Source organism: Falco biarmicus, chromosome 4, assembly GCF_023638135.1.
Source record: "Falco biarmicus isolate bFalBia1 chromosome 4, bFalBia1.pri, whole genome shotgun sequence".
NCBI lineage: Eukaryota > Metazoa > Chordata > Aves > Falconiformes > Falconidae > Falco > Falco biarmicus.
This window is the reverse complement of record NC_079291.1, coordinates 55,072,476-55,098,162: the sequence shown is the minus strand read 5'-3', so window position 1 is coordinate 55,098,162 and position 25,687 is coordinate 55,072,476. Positions and strand designations below refer to the sequence as shown.

The window sequence follows — 25,687 nt, the reverse complement described above, 5'->3', positions numbered from 1 at the left end:
ATCAGAGATGTCTCTTCCCAAAACTAAAGTACAATGACACTTTCCAAATTAAAATACAATGGGATGCGGCTGGCTGCTCTGGCAGGCTCTGAGAGCTCTGCATTGCTGTATGGACGGTTGGGATAAGGTGTCCAGCAGCAAGCAGGACTGCTCAGAGGCAGAAGCAGGCCTGAAGAAAGGTGAAAGTAGAGCTGGCTCCCTGTCCACTTCCTAACCCTTAACTGCATTTATTTTAAAATAGTAGATGGGAAGGAGCCATGAACGTGACAGTGCAGTGACTGCCCTACATGCCCTTGCCCTGAGGCTCCCTGCACCCACTGCAGGTGCCCCATGCCAAGGCTGTGGCAGCATCCAGGACACGCTCCCCATCCTCACTGCTCATAAAGAAACAGATAATTAAAAGATTGGGAAAAAGTAAATCAAAAGGAGATTTATTATCTAGTGAAGGATGGGCTAGAAGTGACACATATTTTGTTTCTCCTCCCTGTTCCATGGGTTGCTTGTGCAGTTCCCATGAGTCGATGGACAAAACAAAACAAATGCTGGGACCAGAAGCAGGACAAAGTGTTCCTTGAAGTCCTTCAATACTGAAGTCACTCCTTGGATGTTGCCTGATCCTAGTTCATCAACATTTTCCTGCACTACTGATAGCAGAACTGAGTCAAATGTAGTTTTTACAAAGCCTCTACTTTCCATCCTATTCTTTTGTTCGTACGTCCAAAAACCAAACTGATCCTTTAACCACTGTGTTCACATCCAGAGTCCATGTACAGCTGATTACCTACAGCTATTCTTAAAAACTAATCAAGGCTTTGTGAAAGACTTCCCAAAAATAAAGTCTGCAGTATTTGCTCTAGGTGTAACCGATCACAATTTGGCCAAATTGAGACGTACTGTTTGCTTGCAAAATGTGTTTTAAGTGATTCAAGTCATTCTGCATTGGAAAATTTCCTGCTCAGAATTTACCACTCTTTTCCCCCTCATTTTTGCATGAACTACAAATTGTATCAGTAATGAATCTGTATTTCTTTCAAGTCACTGATAAAGTATGATATAGTGCAGCAACAGAATGTTTTGTCTGTCTAGAAACAAAATCTTCCACTGATGAGTCTGAACTTACTTTATCAGCCAGGTTTTTATTCATTTAATAGTCTCCATGTTCATTCAGTATCATTCCAGTTTCTTAAATCAAAATCCTTGTGATACTGTTTTATATACATGACACCAACACTATGACATTTTCCATCCACATTTGTAATTAATTTAAAACCCCACATTTGTTCAATAAGAACTGTTTACCATTAATTCCAAGCCAAATTAGTCTATTATAACAGCATCCTCAACTATCCAACATTAGCTATGTCATTGTTTTGCCCAGGACTAATGTTAGACTGAGAAACCTGCAAATTATCCTAATTGCAAATGTTTTAAATATTAACACTTAATTACTGGTTTTGCAGTCTTCTGGAACTTCATCCCTGCTCCAAGATTTATTCAAAATCAGCACTAGTCAGAGAAAGCTCTGCCAATTCATTCAAGGTGTTTTACCACAGTTGTTTGGTTTTAATTGTAAAATGCCTAGCTTTAGCATCTTCTGCTTTAAATACACTTAAGTTATTGATAGGACAGAGTCACCATTGTCAACAAAGTTAAACACCTCACTGGCTTTTCCCCCATGTAGAGAAAAGACTTTTTAATGCACACTTCCAAGCTTTCTTCCATATTTTTATGACAATTCTATTATTTCCATAAAGGAATGGATCAATATTATTCTTCAGACTAGTTTTCTTCTTCCTCCTCCCTCCTCCCTCTATAATTTGCCAGCTGCCTCCCCATGGACAATTTTCTTTTTGTGTCATTTTCTTTTCTCTAATCATTCATAATCCTGGGCTTTCAGCTGAAAGCAACAGTTCTCAGTTTCCTATAATTTCCACATCTTATCCTTTAACCTACATTTTAGATGATAGATCTATAATCAGTCAAGGTATTAAGACCTCTGAAATTGATAGAGCCATTTGGGTGCAGAGGGGCACTCATCCCTGACTGCTGCCCTGCCACACCGTACCAGGATTATTTTCTGAATGATACATCACTCATGATTTTCCAGGCCTCTAAACTGCCCGTCTTCCACTGTCTTCTTCCAGACCAAGGAAACCCAGTAAATCTAATTGCATCCCAGCTCCCAGTTGTCTTTGTCTATACCAGTTTATTTAATGATCCTCTATGGTCTCTCTGCAAGAAAGATTCAAGCCACTTCTGGAGTGTCCTGGCTTTGAGGACAGGGCAATCAGCAATACCAGTTGTTTTAGACAAAGCTACCAGCACAAGTATTAAGGCATTTTTTTAGGCAATAAGAAAGGCCCGGATACCTGCCACAGCCACAAGAACTACTTTTCTCCATCACACCATGCCAAAAACTTCTACACAAGATTCTTGACAGTATTATATTCTCCATCTTCAACAAAGGAAGATGAAAACTATCCCTGTTCTCTTCCTGCCATTGGTCATAAAGGAAAGAAGAATACATCATTTATTATAGCAGCCATGTTAATCAGAAGTGATTAAGGCTAAACTTCAGGAAATGTGTGTCACATTCCCACCACTGCCAAAAAATTCCTATGTGAACCTGCACAACTAATTCTTCCTAGCTGCATAATGAGGATTGTTGTCATGGGATAATGATTGAGAGACACTTGCATGGCAAAGTGCTGCAGATCTCTGTGAAAAATGTTAATTCAGTTTCTAAAAGCCTTTCACAAAGAACAGGAGAATTGAATTAATGGCAGATCGGAAAGACGGGTTTGTGAACTACTCTTCATTACCTTGATCTATAGCCCAGGTGACAGAAGAATTGAGTGCAGGAAGAGACATTCCTGATGAATTGCCTGTCTCCAACATGACAGGTGAATGGAAATTATAAAATACTGACTTTTAATATACAAAACTTACACACCATATGGTGATTTCAAACTTCAACAAAGAAAAACCATCTCACTTGAAAGTGAGGAGCAACTTGGGGACTTCTTAATGTAGCACCAATAGGGACAGGCAAGCTTTTAGTTATAATTAAATAAATAATGCGGTCTGATGTTACTTATCATTCACTAGGAGCAAAGGTCCCATCCTTCCCACTGAGGGAAATGATATACGGGATGAGGTGTGTAGCAATGGATTTTATTAGTTTCTTATCAGAAGTTGGGCACTGCCAGCTCATTTCTTAACACTTTGTTGCATGTGTTGAACTGAGATCCAAGTATAATGTTAGAAAAAACTCTTGGTCTTATACACTCAATCAAAAAGGTCAGTTAAATAAGCGATTTCAGATGTTAAGCCTCGGTTGCATGGTTAGTCCAAAGTTAGTTGCACTTCCATAAGCAGAATTTGACTCAAGTCTGGCGAAAAAAACTAGCATTTACTGAAGCTGCAAAAAGAGGCAACTGATGTTCTTCCAGTTCTCCCAAGATAAGTGCTCATCAAATGACAGTCTCAAGATCAGTAAGAGGGAAACCAGGGGATTCATAAATGGTGAAGTGGAAACCATTAAATGATATAATGTACATATGCAGAAATAAACGATATAAAGTACACGCGCGAGATTAGCTTTGGAATATTTTTTTCTTCATGACTGAGATGCATGCAGCTTTCTCACCTTTCTTTGGGAAAAGGAGGTGATAAATGGAAAAACTAAGCTTTAGCTAGAAACCCCTGCCTTCTACCAGAATGACAACCCTTTCCAAAAACATCACATCATTCACTTTATTCAAACCCTCCAAACAAGCACCTTTCGGTAACGCTGTATATTTTAGCTTCCCTGGCATCTGCAACAGTTTCTGTGTGTCAGTGACTCCTACCTCAGTCTTAACGCAAAAAAGAACAAGGCCAATGTTATAAACATGTTCAATTACTGATGGATTGCTGAATTTTTTTTTAAACAATTGTCCTTTGCTGTGAGGTGCAAAGGAACAGAAACTCATACTGTCATGTTATTATTGTTCCAGGTGCAGATTAGCTTAAATAAGAAGATATTTGTTGCTTCACCTGCCTTGAACTGTAACTGCAGACGCTTTGACAAACAGCTTGTAGCAGGTTTAATCCTCACGGAGTCCACAGCCTTGTAAATACTGTGACAAGTCAAACTGGTCCACTGTGTAGCTATAGATCAGCTTTTGGGGTTATCTACTATTTGGAGGAGTACCTCTCTTCCCCAAGCCCAAAACTTGGTTGGTAGTATGCTTACATTAAGCAGACCAGCTTGTACTTCAATGCTTTATGAAAATGATCAGACCAGGACCTGAAGATGACAGATCCCACCCACAATTTCTCCTGCTTTGAAGGCTGTGTAGGCACCATATAACCATCCCCAATGTCATCCATCGAATATGCTCTCCTGATCATTTTAAAGCAAGCAAACCCTGTGAATGCATTGGTTTAAGTTAATAGCAGGCCATCAGAAAAACAAATCATAGCAATGCCTCCAGAAGGATAACCTTGAGTTAATCCCACACTGCGAAGGAACCTTTCCACCTTGTTGACAGGAAGACCCTACTGCTATGGCTTCAGCAAATAAAGGCAGCTCATTTTGCCAGTGGAAAGGACAGATAAATCAAGGTCACTGAACAGAGAGCAACCACCAGGAGACAATTCCAGGTAAACATACCGACAGCCACAGACACCTGTTTGGGCACTGTATTTCTGTAGCAACACCACAAATTTTACTAGCTAATTGTATTCCTGGGAATGCAGTTCTGCAATATCCCTTCATTGAACTACAACAGTGCTAAACACAACATCTGCAGTATTTAAAACTGTACCACCAGAAGTTAGCATCGCTTACAGGTATACTGCATAAGCACCGTCATGGTAAGGTCTGCAAAAGTTACTATATTTGCCTTCATGCATCGCTCTCAACAGGTTAATGGTATGGCAGGAAAGATTAAAACCCCAGGCTTTTTTAAAGCCTAATAAATTGTGTTTACCACCAAGAGACTCAACCACTACAGCAAAGGTGAAACTTTGGAAATATCTTACCTTGCGAGAAGCATTTTTGTCTGTGCTCTCCACATCACCGTCCAAGAATGGCATGGCAAATGAGCTGAGATCCTGCCAGGACAGAGAAGAAAAATGGATGTCCTATATTAATGTCTTCTTCCTTCCATCAGAGCATCCCATGATTGTAGCCCGTTGTTTTATTTCCAAAGTGCCCACTGCTTTACCCATAGCAATTGCTGGTAACAAGGCAGTAACACGGGCTCTGATCGTTCTTGTTGGCTGTGAAACCAACGGCAGATGTAAGTAACAAGTGAATAGGGAGCTCTTTGCAGCACTTGCACTATATAGCCATGAAAATGCACCCACACAGCCAAAGACAAAAGTCCTGTGCCTAAACTTTCAGGAGAAGGTACCCAAATCCCACAGAAAACTCTGTAGGAAATTACAGTTTAAACACAGTCACTTGCTCAGTGAATGGCCTACCTTACTTTTAGTGGTGTGTACAATCTTAGTTTAAAAATTATTTATGACAGTAAAGAAAACCTGAATGAGAAGATACCGATGTTCTAAAAAAAATGTAACATATATAACAAAGAGGGAGAAAACTCCAACAGTGCTCCGGGAGGAAATAACCAATTCATTTGCATAAATGAGAGAGAAGCTCCCAATTCTGCATGCCTAAAGATAATAAAGCCATAAGAAAAGCACACATGTTCATCTTTAAACCAAAGATGTAATTACAAAACCAAACTGTAATTACATTCTGCATACTGCCGTCTGTTCTGTTTATGCTACTTCATGTTCCAGCTATGGGATTTTTAGAGCTCCTTTCTACGTGCATAAGGAAATTATGTTAGTGTCAAGTATAGCATCTGTTTGATCAGAAAAATAGATAATGAGTAAGTCTGCAACCAAAAGCATGAGGTTGCCTAATGCTGTGTTCTGTAGAACTGAATCTTGGATCCCAAATCTTGATCTAAATGTCAGGAATACCTCCCCAGTGCAGAACATCCCAGATGCAAGGCATCATCCTTTTCATGTAATGATTCAGTGCTTCTCTACCACCACATCTGCATGCCATTTAAAACAGGTCAAAACATAAATAAAAAGCAATTTCATGTAAACCAAATTTGAGATTAAATATAGCTTAATTAAAAATTAGCACCATTCGGGAAGTCTGCAAGTCTTGCTTGCCTTCAGAATTCATAGCAGCCACAGGTCTAATCACATCACATTGTGTAATCATACTAAATCCAAAATATGCTCAAAAATGTGTATAACTCAGGCATAATCCTTACAAGTGTTTGAAAATATTCTGGTTACATAACAAACAACAAAAATAAGGAACAAAATATTGAATTACTGGAACTGAAGCACATGGGAGTAATTCATGCCAAGTTGGAAAGGGGAAGAAAAAAAAAAAAAAAAGCAGCAGCAGCCAGGCTTGGCCAAGCTGGCCCCAAATCATTAGGCCACAAACCAAAGTATTCATGACAAATTAGTATGCTCTCAGCTCTGTCTATGCACATTCAATGGGAACCACCTACAAAGGGCCAAACAATAAAGCATCAACCCAACTACATAACGTCACCCTCATCCCCATGCTTTAACGGCTGTTTTTCACATCACCTTTGTTTGCAAATAAAAACATTAAGGAAACTTCTCAAAACCAAAAGAAGAGGCAATTTGTTTGGATTAGATTTTCACTGTTATCAATATCTGACAGAGGCTGAACCAGGCACCACAGGACCTTAAAGAAAAACTTCTGTATTAATTTGCTTAGTTAAGATAAAAATTACTTACATACTCCATATAAAAAATATTCATCCATAAATGGCATTTATAAACACTGTCAATAAATGGATTATCATTATTATTGTTATTCCTACTTCATATGTTACTGCAAGACTTCAGTGAAGAATCTCTGTTAAGAAGTTTAAAAGCCTAATAGAAAGTTACACAAAACCAAGTATCCCCTCATGTTGACTTTAATTTAGCCAAAGGATTTACCAACATTTTCCTCTACCCATCTTTGGTAGTGCAGAAGCTGGAATCTGATGTGTGCTAAGTCGTTTTCCATGAAATAAATCAAGGAAATAACCTCTTTTGAGCTCCATATATTGGCATCCCTATATTACTACTTGGTGTAATCCACAGGGAGAAAACCTGCTGGTTAGGAAGGCTGGAGAGTGGATAGAAGAAACTGGGTTTAAGGGGACACATACCTAGTAATCAGGGTTGAAAAAGCTATTCAGAAAATCTGGAACAGCTAAGAATGAAACTGTAACTTCTTTTTTTGAGCAGAGATTTTCAAAAACCAGCAGGGGGTAGGTAGGTACAGCTATTTTTCTAGAAGCTAAATTTCAGGTCCCGGTTACAATTCCAAGCTTAAAAACACATATATATTAAATCTTAAAGTCTAAAAGTATCATGAAACCCAGCTGACACTCTATTCTAATTTTTACCTCTCAGATATCATGGAGGTATGCTAACTTCTTCTGTCTTTACAACAACTGGAACTATACTTTGGACAGCATGAGGCCTGCCTTTGTTAATACAGTGCTGGAGAACATTTCAAACAGGGTAATAATTGTACTGTTAGTCCTGTGATAAAGTCTGTAATTGTAGCTGCTGTCTAACAATTTTTTCATCTTCCACTTCTTCATGGGATTCTCTGTATGAAGGCATCCATTTACAGAAGGAAAAAATACACGTACCAAATCCCAGGCTGCAAACACTGCTCTCTCAATTCCAACCTGTTGGTTAAGCAAGGAAATTAGATGCTTATTTTCTCTTTGCATGTATCTCTGCAGAATACAGACTATCTTATTTCTTCCTTGTGTTCCTCTTCATCCAGCAGCTGATGATACAGTAACTCCTTAAAAAAAGGCAAAACAAAAATTGCTCCAAAAGTGTTGCAAAACACCACAGAACTCTTGACAGGCCAATGGTGCAGCCACAGCCCCTATCGCGTATCTGACCGCTCTGTTCTTCTGCCAACAGACACACATTGAAGGGTTGCTCTGCCATTAACCTGGGATTGCAACTGTTCTTAGACAACTTTCTTGCTCTCCAGCTCTGCTTTGCTGCACTTGGAATAAATGCCCTGGAAAATCACATGGTTCTGGAGAGACACTTTAGAAACCTCTGCCAAAGGCATACAATGACATCCTGGTACAAGGAAGAGTCCTTCGCGTTTGAGGCTGCAGAGCTCTGGCTGAAAAACAAATGGCATTACTCCCTGTATCCATCAGTCCTGCATTATGTCCTTGGATAGGCAACTTCTGCAGAGACCACAGTCTATGATCATCCCTGGGCACCAGAGACTGCAGCTCCTAGCGCTGCTAACCTGGAATTAAGAGTATGAAAAGCCTATTTCGCAAGGTTTTGTTAGCTTTCCTGCCACGCTCCTGTTCCTCAGCCAGTCGTTCACATCACTCAGCGCTGACAGCCAGACGTCACTCCTGCCATGCCCAATTAGAAAAAAACGACCTCTTGAGCAGTTTAGATTGACTTTACAGACACAAAGCTGCTTCAGATTTATTTTGTTTTCAATCCACTTCTATTTACAAAAGGTTGTCATGGCAGCTTCTGTTATATTCACTGAAGAATACGGCCCCGGGGATATCAAAGGTTTTTCCAGAGGACAGCAGGGCTGTGACACAGCAGAGCCAGGGCTCAGTGCTCCTCCTACCCACCAGGCTCCCTCCTGGGGAGGGCAATCTCCTACACCACCTACTCAACAGGCCATGCTCCAGGACTTTTCTTATGGATAGCGCCGGAGGTTAGCAGATGTAAAAAAGCAACTAAATCGACTTTATTGTTTTTAACAGGTTTATCAGCTGCTTTAGTTTTTGCAGGGTGTAAGTCAGGATAATTTTGTCTGCAAGCGCACTTACTTTCTCTACCACTTCTTTCCCTGCTTCCTCTAGGAGAGAAACAGGTATCTCGAAGGTTACAGATTCTTCACTCCGATTTCTCCTCCAAAGGTGAGACTAACTCTAAGGTCATTTTTGTCTGGGTTACCCCTACAGGTAGAGGATGAACCTTCCTAATTCCAGCTCATTTTCCTCTGACAGCTCTTGTATCAGGATACTTGGAATTACGTGGAAAGAAGGAAGAATACAATTTTTGTTCTTTGACGTCCTGGGAAAACAAAGAACCTTTTCTCAGAACTGTTTTGAACAACAGGAACAAAACCCACATTTTAGGATACAGAAAGCAAATATATTGGCTGGCATAGCATAGCCAAAGAACAACAGGAGCAAGATCTGGTTAGCCAAGCCATCTTTCACCTTTTCCAGCCAGTTTCACTATTGCTTTCCTTACTGGGGAGGATTCCTGCCAAAAAGGCTTGCCCAGACACGCTGGTCTGGAAGCTTCTGCAGTTGGAGTTGGTGTCAGAAGAAGGCCTCCAGCACTTCTGTTGCGGAGGCTGCAATCTTAAATAACAGACCACTAAAGCCTTGCATCCAGTAAACAACATAGAATAGACAGGATTCTTTTTTTAATTGTTTTGTTTCAAGGCTACTTTGGCAGCCAGGCTGACAAAGCTTCCCTGCAATGGCTGAAGACAAGGAGCCAGCCAGGTACTCGGTGGCATGCTGTGATTGACAGGTCAGAGACCAATTTCCAAGGTATTTTGGGTGGAAGCAGGGCCTTTTTATGGCCCCACTCAACTATGGTCCAACATTTCAGGGCTGGGTATCAAAAGAATATTTTGCAAACAGCTCCCTGCTGCCATACTTTGCAACTGTCCCTTCAAATGCAAGGCATGGCCATGAACAACACGGTCATGTGAAATCTGTGCCCATGGTCATGGGTCTGTGCCCCACCAACACTGTCAATTCTCTGGCCATGTTTCAGAGTTGACTCGGGTCAGAATAGCTTCACGGTAGCCCCATGTCCTATCGCTGCTGAAAGGCTGGGTTCCTCAGCTATAAGCAACTTCAGAATCCTAGCGTAGGTAGCATCATGCAGTCCTGACTACTGATGGTGTCACCTATGAGACATTATTTTTTGGTTTCACTAAGTTCTATATATGTGCTAGGATTGCACTGAATTTAAGGATGTGAAATGCCTGCCAGACATTACAGTTTCTCTTTACAACATAACTCAAGCAGGAGGTGACACTTTACTAAGACAGCTTTTCAATATGGGGAGACAGCTCCTTTAATAAAATAAACAAAGAAAACAAGATACAGAGAAATTAAGCTGAGTGCTGACAAGAACCCTGATTTCACAAAAAATTGCTGAAAGCTGCACTCCTCAGCATCACACCTTAACAGGGCTCTTGGGGTCTTCTCCTCTGCTAATGTTACTGCGCTATGAGTACTCCAGCTATCCCGCCAAGGACAAAGAAAGTCGGGATTTTTATTAACATCACCTGTGAACAATTTCGTTCATCTCAGTCTGCACACCAGCAGATATTTTTTTTTGATCAACCTTGGATTCGTACCTATTACAAGCCTATATAAAACTCTGAATAGCAAATATGCTACATATGCTAATAGCCTGTGAGCAGAATCCAGAGTCTGAACTCTGTGAAATAGAGGGCATAGCTTTGTAGCTCTGATTGATAAGAAATTTTTCTTTTTTTTGAGAACAATCTTATCTAGATGCCTTTGGGGATTTATATCAAATCACTCAATTATTGCACAAGGAAGGATTCAAAACTGACGTACACAGGAACTTCTGTCCTTTTGCTTTTGCTGTTTTGATATACTATCGTAGTATAGCGTAAGTCTTGCTACATTGCTTTATGCCTTCAGAAGCAGGTTGCTCATTGCTTTGCTTTTCTCCCTCCCCCATGCCATCTAGACTGCAGCATGTGTTTTGGAGACAGATATATAAGTCGTACTGTGAGACTGAGGATGCTGGTGACTAAATCTCGGTATGACTCAATGGGAGTGGGCAGTAACAGATGTACAAAGCTGGTTAGCTTTGTGCAAGCCAGTTTTGTACTTCAACAAGGCTATTCCAAATTTTTAATACAAATAGCCTTAAGAGTAATGGCAAACAAATAAAGAACAACTGAGCGGGTCTGAAGATTTTGAGATTGTAGAAATGAGATATAGAGACTTGATTTTGTCCACAGTATGAAGATGCCAGAGGCAGCATGGTCCGGAAGGCAGCCGGTGTCTGTGCATAACCAGCTGTGCACACTTCAATGTCAACATGGATACAGCATCAGATTTGAAATAACAGAATGTAAATCACCTTAAATTATGTGCCTGGAAGAAATGGGAAATATTCAGTCCCAGGGAGGCATAATCTAAAAAGTTAGGGAGTAATGGCTGGCTGAAAGCTAACCCAGATCTCAGTATATGAAAATCCCCATCCATCTGGTGATTATTCAATACCCTATATTAAAAAACTCATATACGAAAACTTTGCCTAAGAAAACCAGCCTACATGTAATTTCAAGGCATTTATTTCAGCTGTAACAAGAAACAGACAAAATACGGAAGAGCTACTGAAGCCATTTCTCCCCCATTCTCATCCATGGGTCACCCAGTCTGGATTGCCACCACTTGGTCAGAAAGAGCTGCTAAAACTAAGAATTTCAAGGGGATAAAAAAAAAAAAACCCATGAAACCAGTACGTCCTTGATATTTCCCTGAAAACAGCTGTCTTTCAAGCTGTTCTGCCTGAGTTATCCTGATCATGGGATACTGGCAGCATCCAGCCCACCCTTCTTCATTTCTAAACCTCTTGATGGATCCTGACAGGCACTAATCTCCAGCAGTCTACAGCAAGTTCACCTTTTGTCTTCTGAGGCTGTAGACAAGGTTCATCAACAAAAACTGCTAAGAGATTCTGGATTGTTGTTTGTTTTGTGCTCAGCCTCAGACTTAAACCAGTAGGACACATTCCTATGCTGTTCATGGAAAAAATGAAATTTTCTTTTAAGCCTCATGCTCTCCTGCCAGGAAACACCATCGTATCTTCTTGGTGATTCAGCCTTTGCAGATGAGCTGAGCACAGATAGCCTGGGGTGGGATGCAATCAGTTCTGCCTGAAGCCCCATAATACTTTTAATGTCCAGAGAGCTCAGGGCTGTATGGAAATGCTATGATGAAGGGTACTGCTCTCCACCTCATCAGTAAGTCACAGACCATCACAAGGGGCTCCCTGAATACGATCCCCGTGCACATGACAGCCTGGTTTGTCAGCTTCTTCACACCACGAACCACACAGCATGGTACTGGCAGCATGTTTATTACAATGGCAGATGGACAACCCAGCAAATGTGTAAATAATGAAATGTCATTTAAAAAAAAAAAAAAAAAAAGAGGAGAGAGAGAGAAAGCGAGAGAACAGCAGAGAAAGCAAGTCAGGGTTGAAAACAAAACTCTCAATATTCCCTGCGACACCACAATCCACAAACAAACTCATTATTAAGTGCTATTCCGGGTGCTCAGCTCAAGACAACCTTTCTCTGGTGAGACATTTCCTCCAAGAAGCACCCAAAGTTAGTAAGAGACACAAGGTGAAAGCAGAAGTTAACATACCTCAGACCTGGAAAATGTGGTCAGATGAGTGATGAGGGAATTAAGAAACAACCAAGAGACACGCCTACAGGGTAGGACTGCAGGAGACTGAAAATATTACCCTTCAGATGGCACGTACTCAGTACCAACAGAATTGCTTTCCAATAGTTATATAGTTGTCTTACATAAACAAGACACAGAATCCCAATGTATTTGCAAAGAAAAGCACGCATTTGCTATAAAACTTAACTTGAGCCACAGCAAAATAGCAGAAGTGCAGGAAACAAAAGATGATTTTCCCATAATGTAATGAAAACACTTGAGACACTGCAGCATGGGGGCAATCTGAAGAGGATTCAAAGCAAGGATCATCACGAAGCTTTCTAAATCATCTCTACACTTCAGCTACTTTAAAAGTCACCGTGTTGTGCATTTTTTATGTTTTTCCCCACTCTCTATAGGCCAATTCTCTTTGAAAACCATTTCTTAAAGAAGTGTAAACCAAAACAAAATCAGAACTGAAAACCTCCAGCTGATGGCCTTGCCTGAGAAGGACTTGCAGGGCTCTCCCTTGCATATATATGACTAAAAATGGTGACATTCACACTAAGCAGAGAATCTCTGACATAAATACTTGAACTGCAACTATTTTTTCCAGTTCACTGCATTTAAGGAAGACAGCTGCCTGTTGCCTCCTCTTTACATTCTTGTCAGTTAATAACCATGAATAATCTTAACAGCTAGAAGAAAGCTTATATCTGGAAAGCCAGGCAAGCAAGGGATTGCTCTGATCAAGTAGTCCCTCAACTAAAAAAGAAAGAAAGTAAAAAAAAAAACAACCCAGAATAGGGAAATTAGGCAAGGAAAAACAGAACAGGATGGCTCTGTGCTTAGTGTCTGAAAGACCTGAACGGGAGGTCAAAGGGGACAATACATGGAGCCCATGACAAAGGAAGATTCCCCTCTTGATGCTTTCCTGCTGCATTTTCCTACATCACTTTGCAGCTGCAGAGAACAATTTTATGACTACAAATTTTACAGTTACTTTGCTATAGTTTATCTTGACGTTTTAGCACCACATGTAAAATGAGACCAATATGCTTTATTCCATAGCCTAAACTATGTTTTTAATTTCCCAAAAGAATGGATGTCTTCATTCTTTGCCCTCTGAGCTCTTTATTTAAAGGTGCATTTTGCTGAAGCTGGCAACATAAAAAGCCCTCAAGGACAGAAGAAAGCTCAAAATCTCAAAGGTAATCTAGAAAACCGGATCACATTCATAGTACAGTACTTTGCCCTAAATCCAGCTTGTATGTCCTTCAGGTCCCACCCTTGGCTTTGAGCTGAGAGATGCTGAAATTTGGTACCATTACTACTTTTTCCAGTTAGCAGCGCCATGCAATACTAATAAATTACATCTTTCATCTACTTTAAAGACTGCATATCCAGTCCAGAATAGCTTCATGGACAGACTTAAGTGATGAGACTTTCATTGCGTGCCCTGGCTTTCTGGTTTACCTCTAGGAAGGCATCAAAGGACAGGACATCTGTCATCTAACTTCAGCCATCCAAAACACCAGTCATCTACCCCGCACTTTTTGTCCAGCCTAGAGAGCAAGGAAAAGCCAGTATCTCCAATGGGCAATTTGCTCCCCTTCCCCTGGTTTGGGAGAGGTTAGACAACTTTGGGTGAATCAGCAAAGTATAAATGAACCCTGCCTCTTACCTCTCTCTCTTTACTGACTATAAAGTGGGAATAAAATAACTTATTTACCTTTCCCCCCTCTATTCAGAAAGCAAGCTGTCCAGAAAAGGGATTGCATCTTACTACAGGCACGTCTACACAGCAATCGCAAGCGTGGTTTACACCAGCTCACTTTCACCCAGCTCCACACAGCACTGATAAAAGTGTAGCCATGACAACACATGGGTTAGCGTAGGCTGCAAAATCCCTGCGGGAGGCTGAGTAAATCCTCCAGCAATTTAGCTCACTTCGAGCTCCTTGCTCCCGCTGTTGTACATCTGTCAGGACTCAGCCGGGCTAATTTAAGGCCAACTTCAATCATGTCTTTGCTTGCAGTCTAGACACACTATAGGCATCCATACAATGGGTAGCACAATGAGGTCCTAAGCTCTGCTGGCATTTCTAAGTGTTCCTAAGATGTTCCTAATTTTCCTTGCACAGCTTTGGCCGCTGCATAGGAAACAGGGTTAACTCTTTGACAGGGTGAGCACCCATTGAAGTGAAACTGAAGGAGCCATTGTGTCCAACTGGAAAAACTAGAACCTAACCTTCAAGAAAACAGGCCAGCTATACAACCTCTGGGAAAAGCATGTTTGTTAAGAGAATTGGTGTGACCTAAGGGAGATGACCAAGGGACAGTATATCTCACACTTCCAGACCTCCTCACACCAAGCCCCGGCCACTCATTAAGGCTGTCTCAAGGGATGTGCTTCAAAAAGCATCATAGCTCTGTTCCGAAAAGGTGTCAGAAGACACCAATGACCATCTCTGGAAGAAAGATGGATAAAATATTTACCCATCTGGAAAATCTTATGAACAATGAGACAAATGGAAGAACACAATAAAGGGATTACTCACTCTTAGTTGAAATAGCTATCACTGAAAATAAGTTTTTGCAGTGGGTTCAGTTTGGAAATAATCCTCATATGGAAAGGGAAGGACAAAAATAACATACTGGGGGTTTTTTTCTCATTACTGTACACGCAATGCTAAAATTTTAAGGCAGATATTTCCACAAATAAACTGCAGGCTTCTTTCAAAGGCTATGGCTTTCATTGGTATCTACTCTTACCCCCCCAAAAAATAAATTGCTCCTAGTTTAGATCCAGTGCAGGGAAAAAAACCCTTACGAATGAGCCATATTCACTTCTGGCTCCTTTAGCAAGAGTCTTCTGTTTTTAACCATCTTATTCTTCATGTGCCCATTTAAGCATCACGACTACAATAGACCTGTCTGAACACACTGTGGAGAAAAGACAAGCAAACACACAATCACATAAATTCAATTGAAAACTTAAGCTTGATATCTACATATACATGTTGCCAAAAGTAATTTCTGCCCTATGCAACGGTTTTGAAACCCAGCAGACACACTGGTGAGCTGAAACAGGCAAATCTGCATTTGGTGTGGCTGGCAGTTTGTGCACCAAAATGTGTCAAGAAGCATTTGATCCTGCTTGGAAAGTGTGGGAAACATTTCCATGTTAGCAGGACACCCTGGACATAGTGACAGATGGGCAGAGTACGAGCCTGGCGCGGGAGAGGCCATTTTATAACTGGCTGTTGCTCCAAGCCATGTGGCAGACAGTCCAAACCCATTTGTCACAAAAAAATACAACTCACACTGGGATTACCAAACCAATGCACAGGGAGAGCCTCTGCCTGCGGCTCAACCCGGTACGGACACCCGCGCTGCCAAGGAGCATCACCAAATCCTCCCACAAAACAAGCAAGCACCCAGGCGGGAAACAAAACTTAAATGAAATACAACCAAACCATCTTTTTTTTTCTCAAGGTTAAGTCCACAAGGAGGAAATTTTGATTCAGAGTAAGGTTTTTTTATTCTTACTTTGCTTTTTATTTTTATTTTCATAGAAAAATACTGATCTTTTTCCTCACTAACAAAAATTAAGCTAATGCAAGTAATATGGTCCTAAAAAAATTGGTTATTTTTTTCTCACCAGGAATGCCAATTTCTATGTATATGTATTGAATAGCTGTACAACTATTGGTATGCATTTAAATCCAAGTTTTGTTAACATTTATTTTGAGCTCTATTAAGAATGGAAATTGGACTTAGAACTGCAATCAGGCAGTAGAAATCATTAAATACCTATTAAAAAAGTGTCTCTTACATCAAAGCAAGAGGATAAATCTATCAAAATATTTATCAGTTCAAAAAGCAAAAGTATTAATATCTACAGTGAGAAGCAGAAACAGACTTCAGTGGTGACTATGTCCTCCCAGATGTAGATGTGTCAGGGCTCATCTCATGGGGCATCATTTTTTTTTTTACACACATATAAAACATGCTGTCACATAGGAGAATATATATGGCAAACATAATCATATAATGTGTGCCTACAGACACGATAACAAGCTTTTACAGTTTTCTAACTGCCATTTCTTTTAAATTTAAGATGATTACATATATTTCTTGGCTCCAAATCAGCTTGTCACTGGACATACTTTGGTGGCCAAACATGCTGAAATGACACAGGGATTTTCTCCTCCCAATGGAAAAACCACCAGTGGCTGTTTGCTGCCTGAAGCAAACTGGCTACAGGTGGCTTCCACCAATGCTGTGGTTTGCCTTTAAAGGTTTGTAACAATATTGCTTTTAATTCTCCTGATTTCTTCTTGATGAGTGTCAGACATCCTAGTACAGATTGATGGAGTGGGTTTTGGGGGTGGTGGTTTTTTTTTTTTATTTCAAACTGTAGCATTTTTCAAAACAAATACATTTTTATTCCACTCCCAGAAATAAAAATGGACTAAATTGAAGTGCAAGAGAGTCCTCTTTTGTTGGGTTTCCCACTACCTCCCTTTGGATCAAGGGTTGGCCCCAGGTCGCCAGGATCTATTTCATCCTCCTGCCCACCGTTCCCTCTTCCAATAGATGCTCCTGCTCTCTAGACTCCCAGTTTCAGCAGCTTCAGGTTTCTCTCACCTCCCAGGGCTGCTCAAAGTCAGTGCAGCCTCTGCTTTCCAGCCTCTCCTAAACTCCTAACTCTTCAGCCCATACAGGGGGTATAGCTAGGGTGAAATTCCTTCCCCAAAGGCAGGTATTCTAATCTCTCCTGTGGCCTATAACAGCAGCTAAAACACAGTGACCAACAAGCTGGCAAAATACATTGCATCTTATGCTAGAATAAATTTCAGTTGCTATTCACTAAACCCCTGCCATCATCCCACTAACAGGGCACCTTTAAACCCTTCAGGCTTTGGGTCTGGTCCCAGAAAAGAGTCAGCCTCATCATTATCGGACATTCATTATCTCCCAGGTCCATTAACTGCAGCACAAATTGCATGCGCTCAGCATTTATTCTGGTAGTGGAAAGAGAAAAATGCAAGAGGAACACATGAAGCCTGTAATACACTTCTCTATCCTGACAAATCTCATCAAATATCAAATTAAAATCAATAAGCAGAACAGGAGTTGCTGAAAACCTGCTCTTTGGGGTTTGCAGTGACTAGCCACAGCAATTAGTTGCCCAGCAGTTCAGGCTGCCCTGAGATGAGCAGCATGAGAAACCAGGCATTGCAGGATGCAGAGACCAGATGGTTTTAGGCTGAAATTAAATAAACACCCCCCAAAAGATAATCCCTCTTTCCAAAACACTAAGGAAAAGTTATGCAAGGAAAAACCAAAACAAAACAAAAAACCAAGCTACATTCTTTAACTAGATAAAAGAACATTTTGTTCTGCCTTGGAGTATCTATTGTAATTAAATGCTCTAAAAACAGGACAACAGCCCTGTGCCAGCCATGCATACAAAAGAGACAAAACACTGAAAAAAACCAAAATACCCGAGAACCATGCATTTCTTACACAGCTTGAAGAATGCCTGCCTTCCGACAGAGTCCTGCAGTGCACTCCGGCATCCACCTACATGAATGCAAAACCTATTCCCCTTGCTAAGATAAATAAATTAGAAATAAAAATGAAGATAAAAATAATTAAATCCAAAGAAACCCACATACAGTCGAGCCCTGTTCTGACTTACAGCTCTGAAAAATCCTGCAGTCTGGCTGGAAACGTCCATTGAAGAACTGCATTCAAAGGTTTTCCCTAAAGGCAAGCGCATTTAAACATCTCAGGCTCTGCTACTGAAGCCGATGCTGCAACAGATGGGGACCAGGGCTGGGTGTGTTCCTCCTTCCCATCGCTGTGCTGCAAGAGGATGGCAGGAGCAGTAGGTAACGCAGGAGAAGGCAGGCGACGGGTTTTCTCCCTCGCTGCAGGCTCCCTGCCAAAAATGCTTTAGGCATCGCAAGATTCGATTACAGGACTGCAGCAACCTGCCACATTAACTCCGATGGGGGCCAGTGATGTGCACGGATGGCACAAGCAGGTAATTAAGTGCTGTATTGGGTGCATTAGCTAAATGTTGTGGGTACACCAGAGAAGCTGGAGAGTTCAAATAACCGCAGACGTTTTTAATGTGATCAGAAGAAACAAAAGATCCTGTTTTCAATAGCAGAAGTTTCAGATAACTGAGGCTGCATCTGCATCAGTATCGAATACTTAAGGGAAGGGAGCACAGAGCAGCAGATGCATTTTCAGCTGCTGGAGTATCTGCTGCACCGTAACAGCCCTGTTTCCCACTTCACCACAAGTCCACTTTGTAGCTGTACAAAAGTCCCAGTACTTCTCTGGGCTTAGGTTTTCCCATCTGCAGCACAAACAGGGGAAGACTTAAACGACTTCATCATTTATTGTAAAGACCTCACCAGGAAAATACAGTGTTCGAGCATAAATTATAACATTATCATTCAAAGATAATAGATAAAGATAATAGCAGAGATTTTGAAAGGTTATCACATGAGCAAGTTCTAGCAGAGCAATGCAAATTCTCCCAGCAGGAGCCGAGGAATGCAGGGATCTGAGTTTTCTTCATCAAGAATTACTTGACAAATCCTTCTTTATAACCATGTTCAGCTTTGATTACTCCATCAACCTTTACTGGCAAAGAAATCACCCCCCAGACCATGGGGCCCATATCCTTGGCCAAGATGCTATCAAAGGCTGCCATAGATGAGGTGACCTCTGGTAGAACAAAGCTAGCGTGAAGGCAAAAGGCAGAAAGATAATCTCTGCAGCTTCCAGTATTTTAACAAAAGGCATCAAAATACTCATGCAATGAACTGACACTTCTCTGGAGAAACAGGTGGCCAGATCCTGAGCCATGAAGCATTGCCAATCCTTTCTTGGCCATTTCAAAATAACATTTGTGATGATGTATTCAAATACTCTTCAACATGGAGGATTTGCTTTAATTAATGGCTACCAGTCACTAAATTGTTACAGTGAGGTGGACTTGCCTTATGCATCACTCTCGGTCTACTTATCCTGTTCACTGCAGGACCCTGCACCCTTTTGCAACCGGGTGCAACTAGTATTGCCCTTAATTCTGTCTAAATCAAATAATATATATCACCAAAAACAGGCAGTATGTTTTCGTCAGCAGCAAAAAAGCTGAAGTCCAGCTGATGCCCCTCATGTGCCAGGCAGAGAGCACATCCCAGGCTGCTGCCCTCCCCTCCCTTGGCGTGCTAAGTGCATCTGATAAAACAAGTCCCTTCGGAGCAAAAAAGCTGAAAATGGCACATACTGTTCACTCAGAAATAGCAGCTATTACTTGAACCATTTTAAGACAATCTCAGTGACAGCCCTTTTTAACACAGAAACGAACAAATATTTAGCTTTTAGAAGGTTTTTTCCCCAGCTAAATGAAGATGTTATGCATGCAGAATATACAAATAGTTCAGGAAAATAAAGCTTCCTCTTAAATTTGGTTTCATGGGTACCAGAGAAACCAGTCAACCAGCCGGAGCAAGCAAAACACATTTGTGTCTCTCCTACTTGAGCTGTAAGAGAAAGGAAAGCATCTGCGGCAGACCTAGAGAGGGCAAAAGGGAAGATTGGATTTATCTTGGAATAAAAGAGGTTCTTCCTACAAGCCAGACTGCAAAGCAAGGTTCAGCTCAAATGCTTCCCTGTATAGCTAACTTAAAAGGATTATTCTGTTTAGAGATCACATCAAATAAAAGGGGTATTAACAGCCAGGAAAATGTCCCATATCCCTAAATCATCCCTTTCAATTCGCTCACAGGGCTCAGTTTGATGTAGCCAATTTCAAGAATTGCCCTGACCTATTAAGGTGGATTTTTAAAATTAATCTTCAAAACTGGTTCTTGTCTCTAAGTCTGATTTGGCACAAATTCTACCTCAAAAACATGCCTTTTGCTCCCCCACCTTTGGATAAGGAGTATGAAGCAGGAGAAACAGATTGCACAACTGCATCTCAGATAAGCAGAACAGTTAATGGTTTAGATACCGTTTCATAAATATTTGCTGAACTAGTTTTTGGATTCTGTCCAGTTTCTGACATCCATGAAAAACACTGAATAATTTGCCATTTTCTTTCACTCTCCTGGGATGAAAAAAAGGTAGGGAGGTTTTGTTATCATTTCTTACCATTATTTAATAACTACTCTACATTTATGTTGATGTGTCCTGCCAAAAAAGCCCAAGCTATTTTTGAATCTACAGGCCTATGTCATCCCAATCACATTTATGTAAATATTTATGTATTATTTATTAATTAATTAAAACCTCTCTTATGACTGAATTATTCCAAGATCAAATACCTGTGCGCATATGTGGCTGGCTAAGCAACTAGTGAAGATCTGAGAAAAAAACCAAACTGACTTCTGAATAAATACCGTGTTTCAAATTGGGATTTCAAGTGCACATGCTCTAATGGAGGTGCTGAGGCTCAGGACTGAAATGCAGCAACATCAGTGGCAAAAAGCAGCAGTGAGTTAGTGCACAACATCTTGCACAAGACAGTGCAACATGTGAAACCACCCAAATAAAGTCATTAAATAATGTTTTCAACCATACCTTACTGACAAGTTCCAGCAGTCCGTATGAACAGGGATCCAAAATTCCAGCTGTTTCCTTATATATTAAGGGCAGTTCAGAAGCCTCCAGAAAATGCTCTGTATAATCAACTTTCCATGTCAATAGATTTTTCAGACTAAAAAATATATTTTTTTCTACTTCTGAAGTCTTTGCATTTCAAGCTCAGCAGTCATTATTGATTGTATGCATACATGTCTTTAAAAAAGTTTTCATATTGGAGCACTTCTGCATTGCTCACATATTTGGACTGACCATAAGTTTTTCATATTTTTACGAGGCAGTGATGCTAGAGGGTGGGGAAAAAAAACCTTAAAAAAAATATTACCAAAACCCACTCGTGCCTTTGACAGTGAATCACACACTCACTTATAGTCCAAAGACCAAACTACGAGGAAAGCAGATTCGTGACTATCACATTTTCACCAGCATAAGGCAATGGAAATACTTGCCCGACAAAAACAGTCAGTGTTGTACCAGCTGCATCTTGTTTTTCCATTTGAAGAGTTTAAGGATTCTGGTTTGCAAAAATTCAAAGCTAGACCCTCAATCAGCTTTAGATTTAGTTGCACAAAATTCCTGCACAATTCCCTCAAGCTGTTCCAGAACACCAACTCTATTTAATCTTTTTGGTCCAAGTACAAGTATCATAAATCTCAAACTGGCAGTACAGCAACCTTCCACAATTTCCCAGAGGAGACTGAAAATGCCTGGCTATTGGTTGCTATTATTTATATTCTATAATTTTCCACAAAGATCTGGTGGTTTTGTAAGTACCACATAAATTAGATGAGTTCATAGGGCCTGCTTCCATTATGGTCTCCTTGTTCTCCCTTGAAATCAATGGAGCTACTGTCTGTGAAGACACCACTTAGAAACATATAGCATAAAGCGATTACTGAAGCACACGGTGAGCCAGAGCTCTGCGTGGCAGGGCAGGGCTTTTGTTCAGTGTGTAATTAAGAAACGTTTTTCATATTTTTACAAGGAACGCAGTCGTCATATTCATGGTTGCCCTGTTCCTGTTCCTACTGAGCACAGAGAGCAGCAACCAAAAGTGACACGCAACACAGATGGTACCACAGCAGCCTGCAGCCAAGAAACCAATGCACTTGGGGGATGCTCAGGTGAGAGAAGCAACTCCTTAAAGGGCAGGAAAAGCCAGAGTAGCAGTTGGGAGACCAGCAAAGCCCAAGGGAAAGGTGAAATGGGTAGAGAAAACTCCTGAGCCACACCGTAAGCTACACCAGCCCATAGTAGGACACCTAAAGTAGTCTCTGAAGAGTTGATGTTTGGCAAAGGGCAGCCACAATCTGCCAGGGTTAGAAAAGGGAGTACAAGAAAACAGAGCATTAAGCCCTAAGAATGAAAAGTAGGCATGAACTGTGGAGTCAAGCCCCCCAAATCAGGCAAGTGGGAAATCAGGGTGGTGGAGATGGTACAAAATGGAAAGAGAGAGGAGTGGAGAAAAATATCCCAGGAAAAAAACCAACAACCACCAGTTTATTCCTTTATGCATCTCCAAACAGCCAGTTTTTTCTTTGCAACTTTTCAGCATGATCTACCAAGCAATGAACCAAATATCTGGGATTCCTGACTCACTGTTGACAAGCCAGAAGAGCATCCATGTGAGAAAAACCAAACCCCAGTGAGTAAGTGCCCATGTCTCTCAGGGGAGAGAGCACCCTGCAAGCCTCTACAATGAAGGTGGATCATGCTGGCCCAGAGATGCAGCAGCCAGCTCAGGTACCAAAAGAAGGATAGCTGCATGCTTGAATTAATGTCTAGTCCTTCAGCAGGACTAAAGCAGATGGTTTTTTTCTCTGTATTTACATGTATACCCAAATGCAAATGATACTGAAGTTATTAGGTGCTCATGCAACGACAGTATTGGAGGCTGCCTTGTGCCCTGCTCTGCACTGCCTTTCCTTCCCACCTTGTCTCCCTGTCTAGAGCTACACAGATCGAGGGATGCAGCCTCTTTCCTGTATCATAGTGGGGAGGAGGAGGCTGGAGGCACTCCTGGAGAGCTGGGCTGTATCTGTGGTCAGCGTTAGCCTCTGAGTGACAGGGGAGAATTACAAGGGTTGGGTTAGGACATAGTGTTCAATAACTCAGGGAGCAAAGGACTGACACTTTGGACTGTAATCCTCTATGATGTGGATGAAGTCCCTTAGAGATGACCTGACCTCCGAGGATTAATAAATCAGAGAGCAAAATTAATGTTGCAGAGTCAGTGGTCCCTCATTCAGCCCTGCCTGAGGCATTCAGGGGGGCTGTGACACTGGTATCAGCAATGGTCTGGGAGGTTTTGAATCAGAATTGTGCAAAACTCAAGGGTAGCGACTGGTGACTCACTGTGACCTCAATTATACCCTGTGGGCCAGCTCAGAGAGCCCAGTGCTTTTCTTCTCTAACAAAAGCACTGAATTTTAAAAGTCCTGAAAGACAGCAGACAAGTCTTACCTTGCTTTTAGCGTACCCCATAAAGGCTTGGCTGAGAAACACCCTTTGGGGGACTGAAATAGTCCCACAAAGGGTGTTTCTCAGAAAAGAAATAGTGGGTCAGAAACAGTCCCACATGACAACAGAAGAAGGATGAAGCATCTGGAAAGATGAAGCATCTAGAAATGGGAGAAAACCACGTGGGAGTAGGAACTGGTGGGTTAAGAGCAAGAGCTCCAACCACAGTTCCAGCATAAAATCCTTGTATAACTGTGTGCATACCTAAGACTTTCAGTTGGGATCTATGAAAATCTGTACTCTGCCATATGACTTTTCTGCTTCACTGGTCCCAGAGCGGGACCTCTAAGGAGCAGCACTTCCATGAGGACACAGCAATGGCAGTATGGATGAATGGAGATGCCTCAGCTCTGCTGCTGCCTCCCTTGATCCCTCTGCCTTTAGGCTACTTCATGCTCCCTCCCTCAGCAACGTGTGCTGCTCTCAGGGCCCGGGCAGCAACAGGGATGAGGGAGGCAGTGCCAAAAAAAGCTGGGGGAATGGGGTGGGACAATGAGGCAACAAGAAGGAAAAGGTGATGGTAATTAGCTCCACATAAAACTCACCACGCCTGAACTGTCTGTAGTACTTGAAGCCTGGCTTAGAGTTCGTGGTTGAGAACATACAGTGCTACAGCACATCTGCAGCTCTCTGGAGAGCGCTAATTATTTACCCAAAAGAAAACATCCCACTACAATAACAGCACAATTATTCAGAAATTAAGATTTTCTTGCATACTGCACAGCATGTTTTATTTTCTTTGAACCTCATGACTATTTGCCACCTATCTCAGGACTCAGTCAGGCTGGACATTGAGTTAATTCATCTAAGTTGTCCCTGTGACTCCAGGGTACAGGAAAATTACCCACGTACTGACACTTTTGTACAGCCTGGCTAGGGACGGTATGTTCTTCATGTTAGGGATTCTGGGTTTTCTAAGGCACCATGTGCACGTAGCAACTTCGCTGCATGCAGGTTTAAAGTATGCAATAAATAGTAACCATTAACTCTGAACTGAAGCAAGAGCCCACCTGGAAAAGGGTAAAGTGACTGCCAACATACAGTAATGAGCAGTTAAAATGTCATCAAAGGTTTAGAAGCTGAAGCACAAAGATCTCTGCTGGAATTATCTGGCTGCTGAAAAAAACCACCATGGAGGTAAAGGCACCCTGCAGCATTTAAAGTAGGTCAGCATTGCCAGAAAATAAATACTTTTAAATAAATATATTGCAATGCAGAAACCTGACACAGAGTTACAAATTCACTATAAAGAATGCCGTAAATGTATTTGTCAGCTTAATGAAAATAAAGTAAACCAGTTTATCCACTCATTTCATTTAGAGACAGGCAGCGGTTGGGGGCTGAATGTAATGAATACGAGCAACATAGACATTTGTAGACTGGCATGAATGCTTTAGGAATAGTTACCTCTGCAATATTATGCTAATTCCTATCGGAAAGGGCAGTCAGTTTTTTAGACTGTAACTACAGGTGATCAGAGGGATTTTTGGAATGGACCATTTACCTGAGAGCCAGGCTGTTTCACCTGCTGCCACAACACCTGCGGGTTGCCCAGCTCTCAGGGAAGGATAGTCCAGCATGGGCTGGGGCTGTCAGCAGAGCAGCCACACAGGTTAAGGACTGGTGGTCGGGGTACCCAGCTCCCCACCACTGATGCTGGAGCTCCGAGACCACTCTTCAGAGCCATGTTCCCTCCCCAAAAGGATGCAAGATGTTTGGAGGCAAAACCCCACTGTTTTATTGTGGCATCTGCTAGCACAGTGGAAGCCATGTGGTAATAAGCTCTGAAATAAGATGCAATTTATGATAAAAGTTCAGTGTTTATTTAACAGGCAGAAGCTTGCGAATAGCAGTTCTGGATATAGGATGCACCCGGTGAGAGTGAAGTTATTTTAAGATTAAATGTCTGATTTCTACCACAGGGACTCATTTAGGAAAAATAAAAACAAACCCCAAATGAGAGCACACACAGAGTTTAGGTTTTAGTTCCTAATTTTGCCATGTCAATAA

The 25,687-nt window shown here is 41.4% G+C and overlaps 1 protein-coding gene across 3 annotated transcripts in view; it reads right to left on the bottom strand.

The window, feature by feature from the left end:
• PRKAG2 (protein kinase AMP-activated non-catalytic subunit gamma 2) overlaps nt 1-25,687 on the bottom strand; it is a 222,620-nt gene that overhangs the window by 149,982 nt on the left and 46,951 nt on the right. For 2 of the 3 annotated variants that reach the window (XM_056338754.1, XM_056338755.1), the window contains exon 2: nt 5,029-5,100. In XM_056338754.1, coding sequence (XP_056194729.1) covers nt 5,029-5,100 — 72 coding nt within the window. Of the gene's footprint in view, nt 1-5,028; nt 5,101-18,233; nt 18,288-25,687 lie in introns of those variants that run through there. The other variant, XM_056338756.1, reaches the window with a different exon arrangement.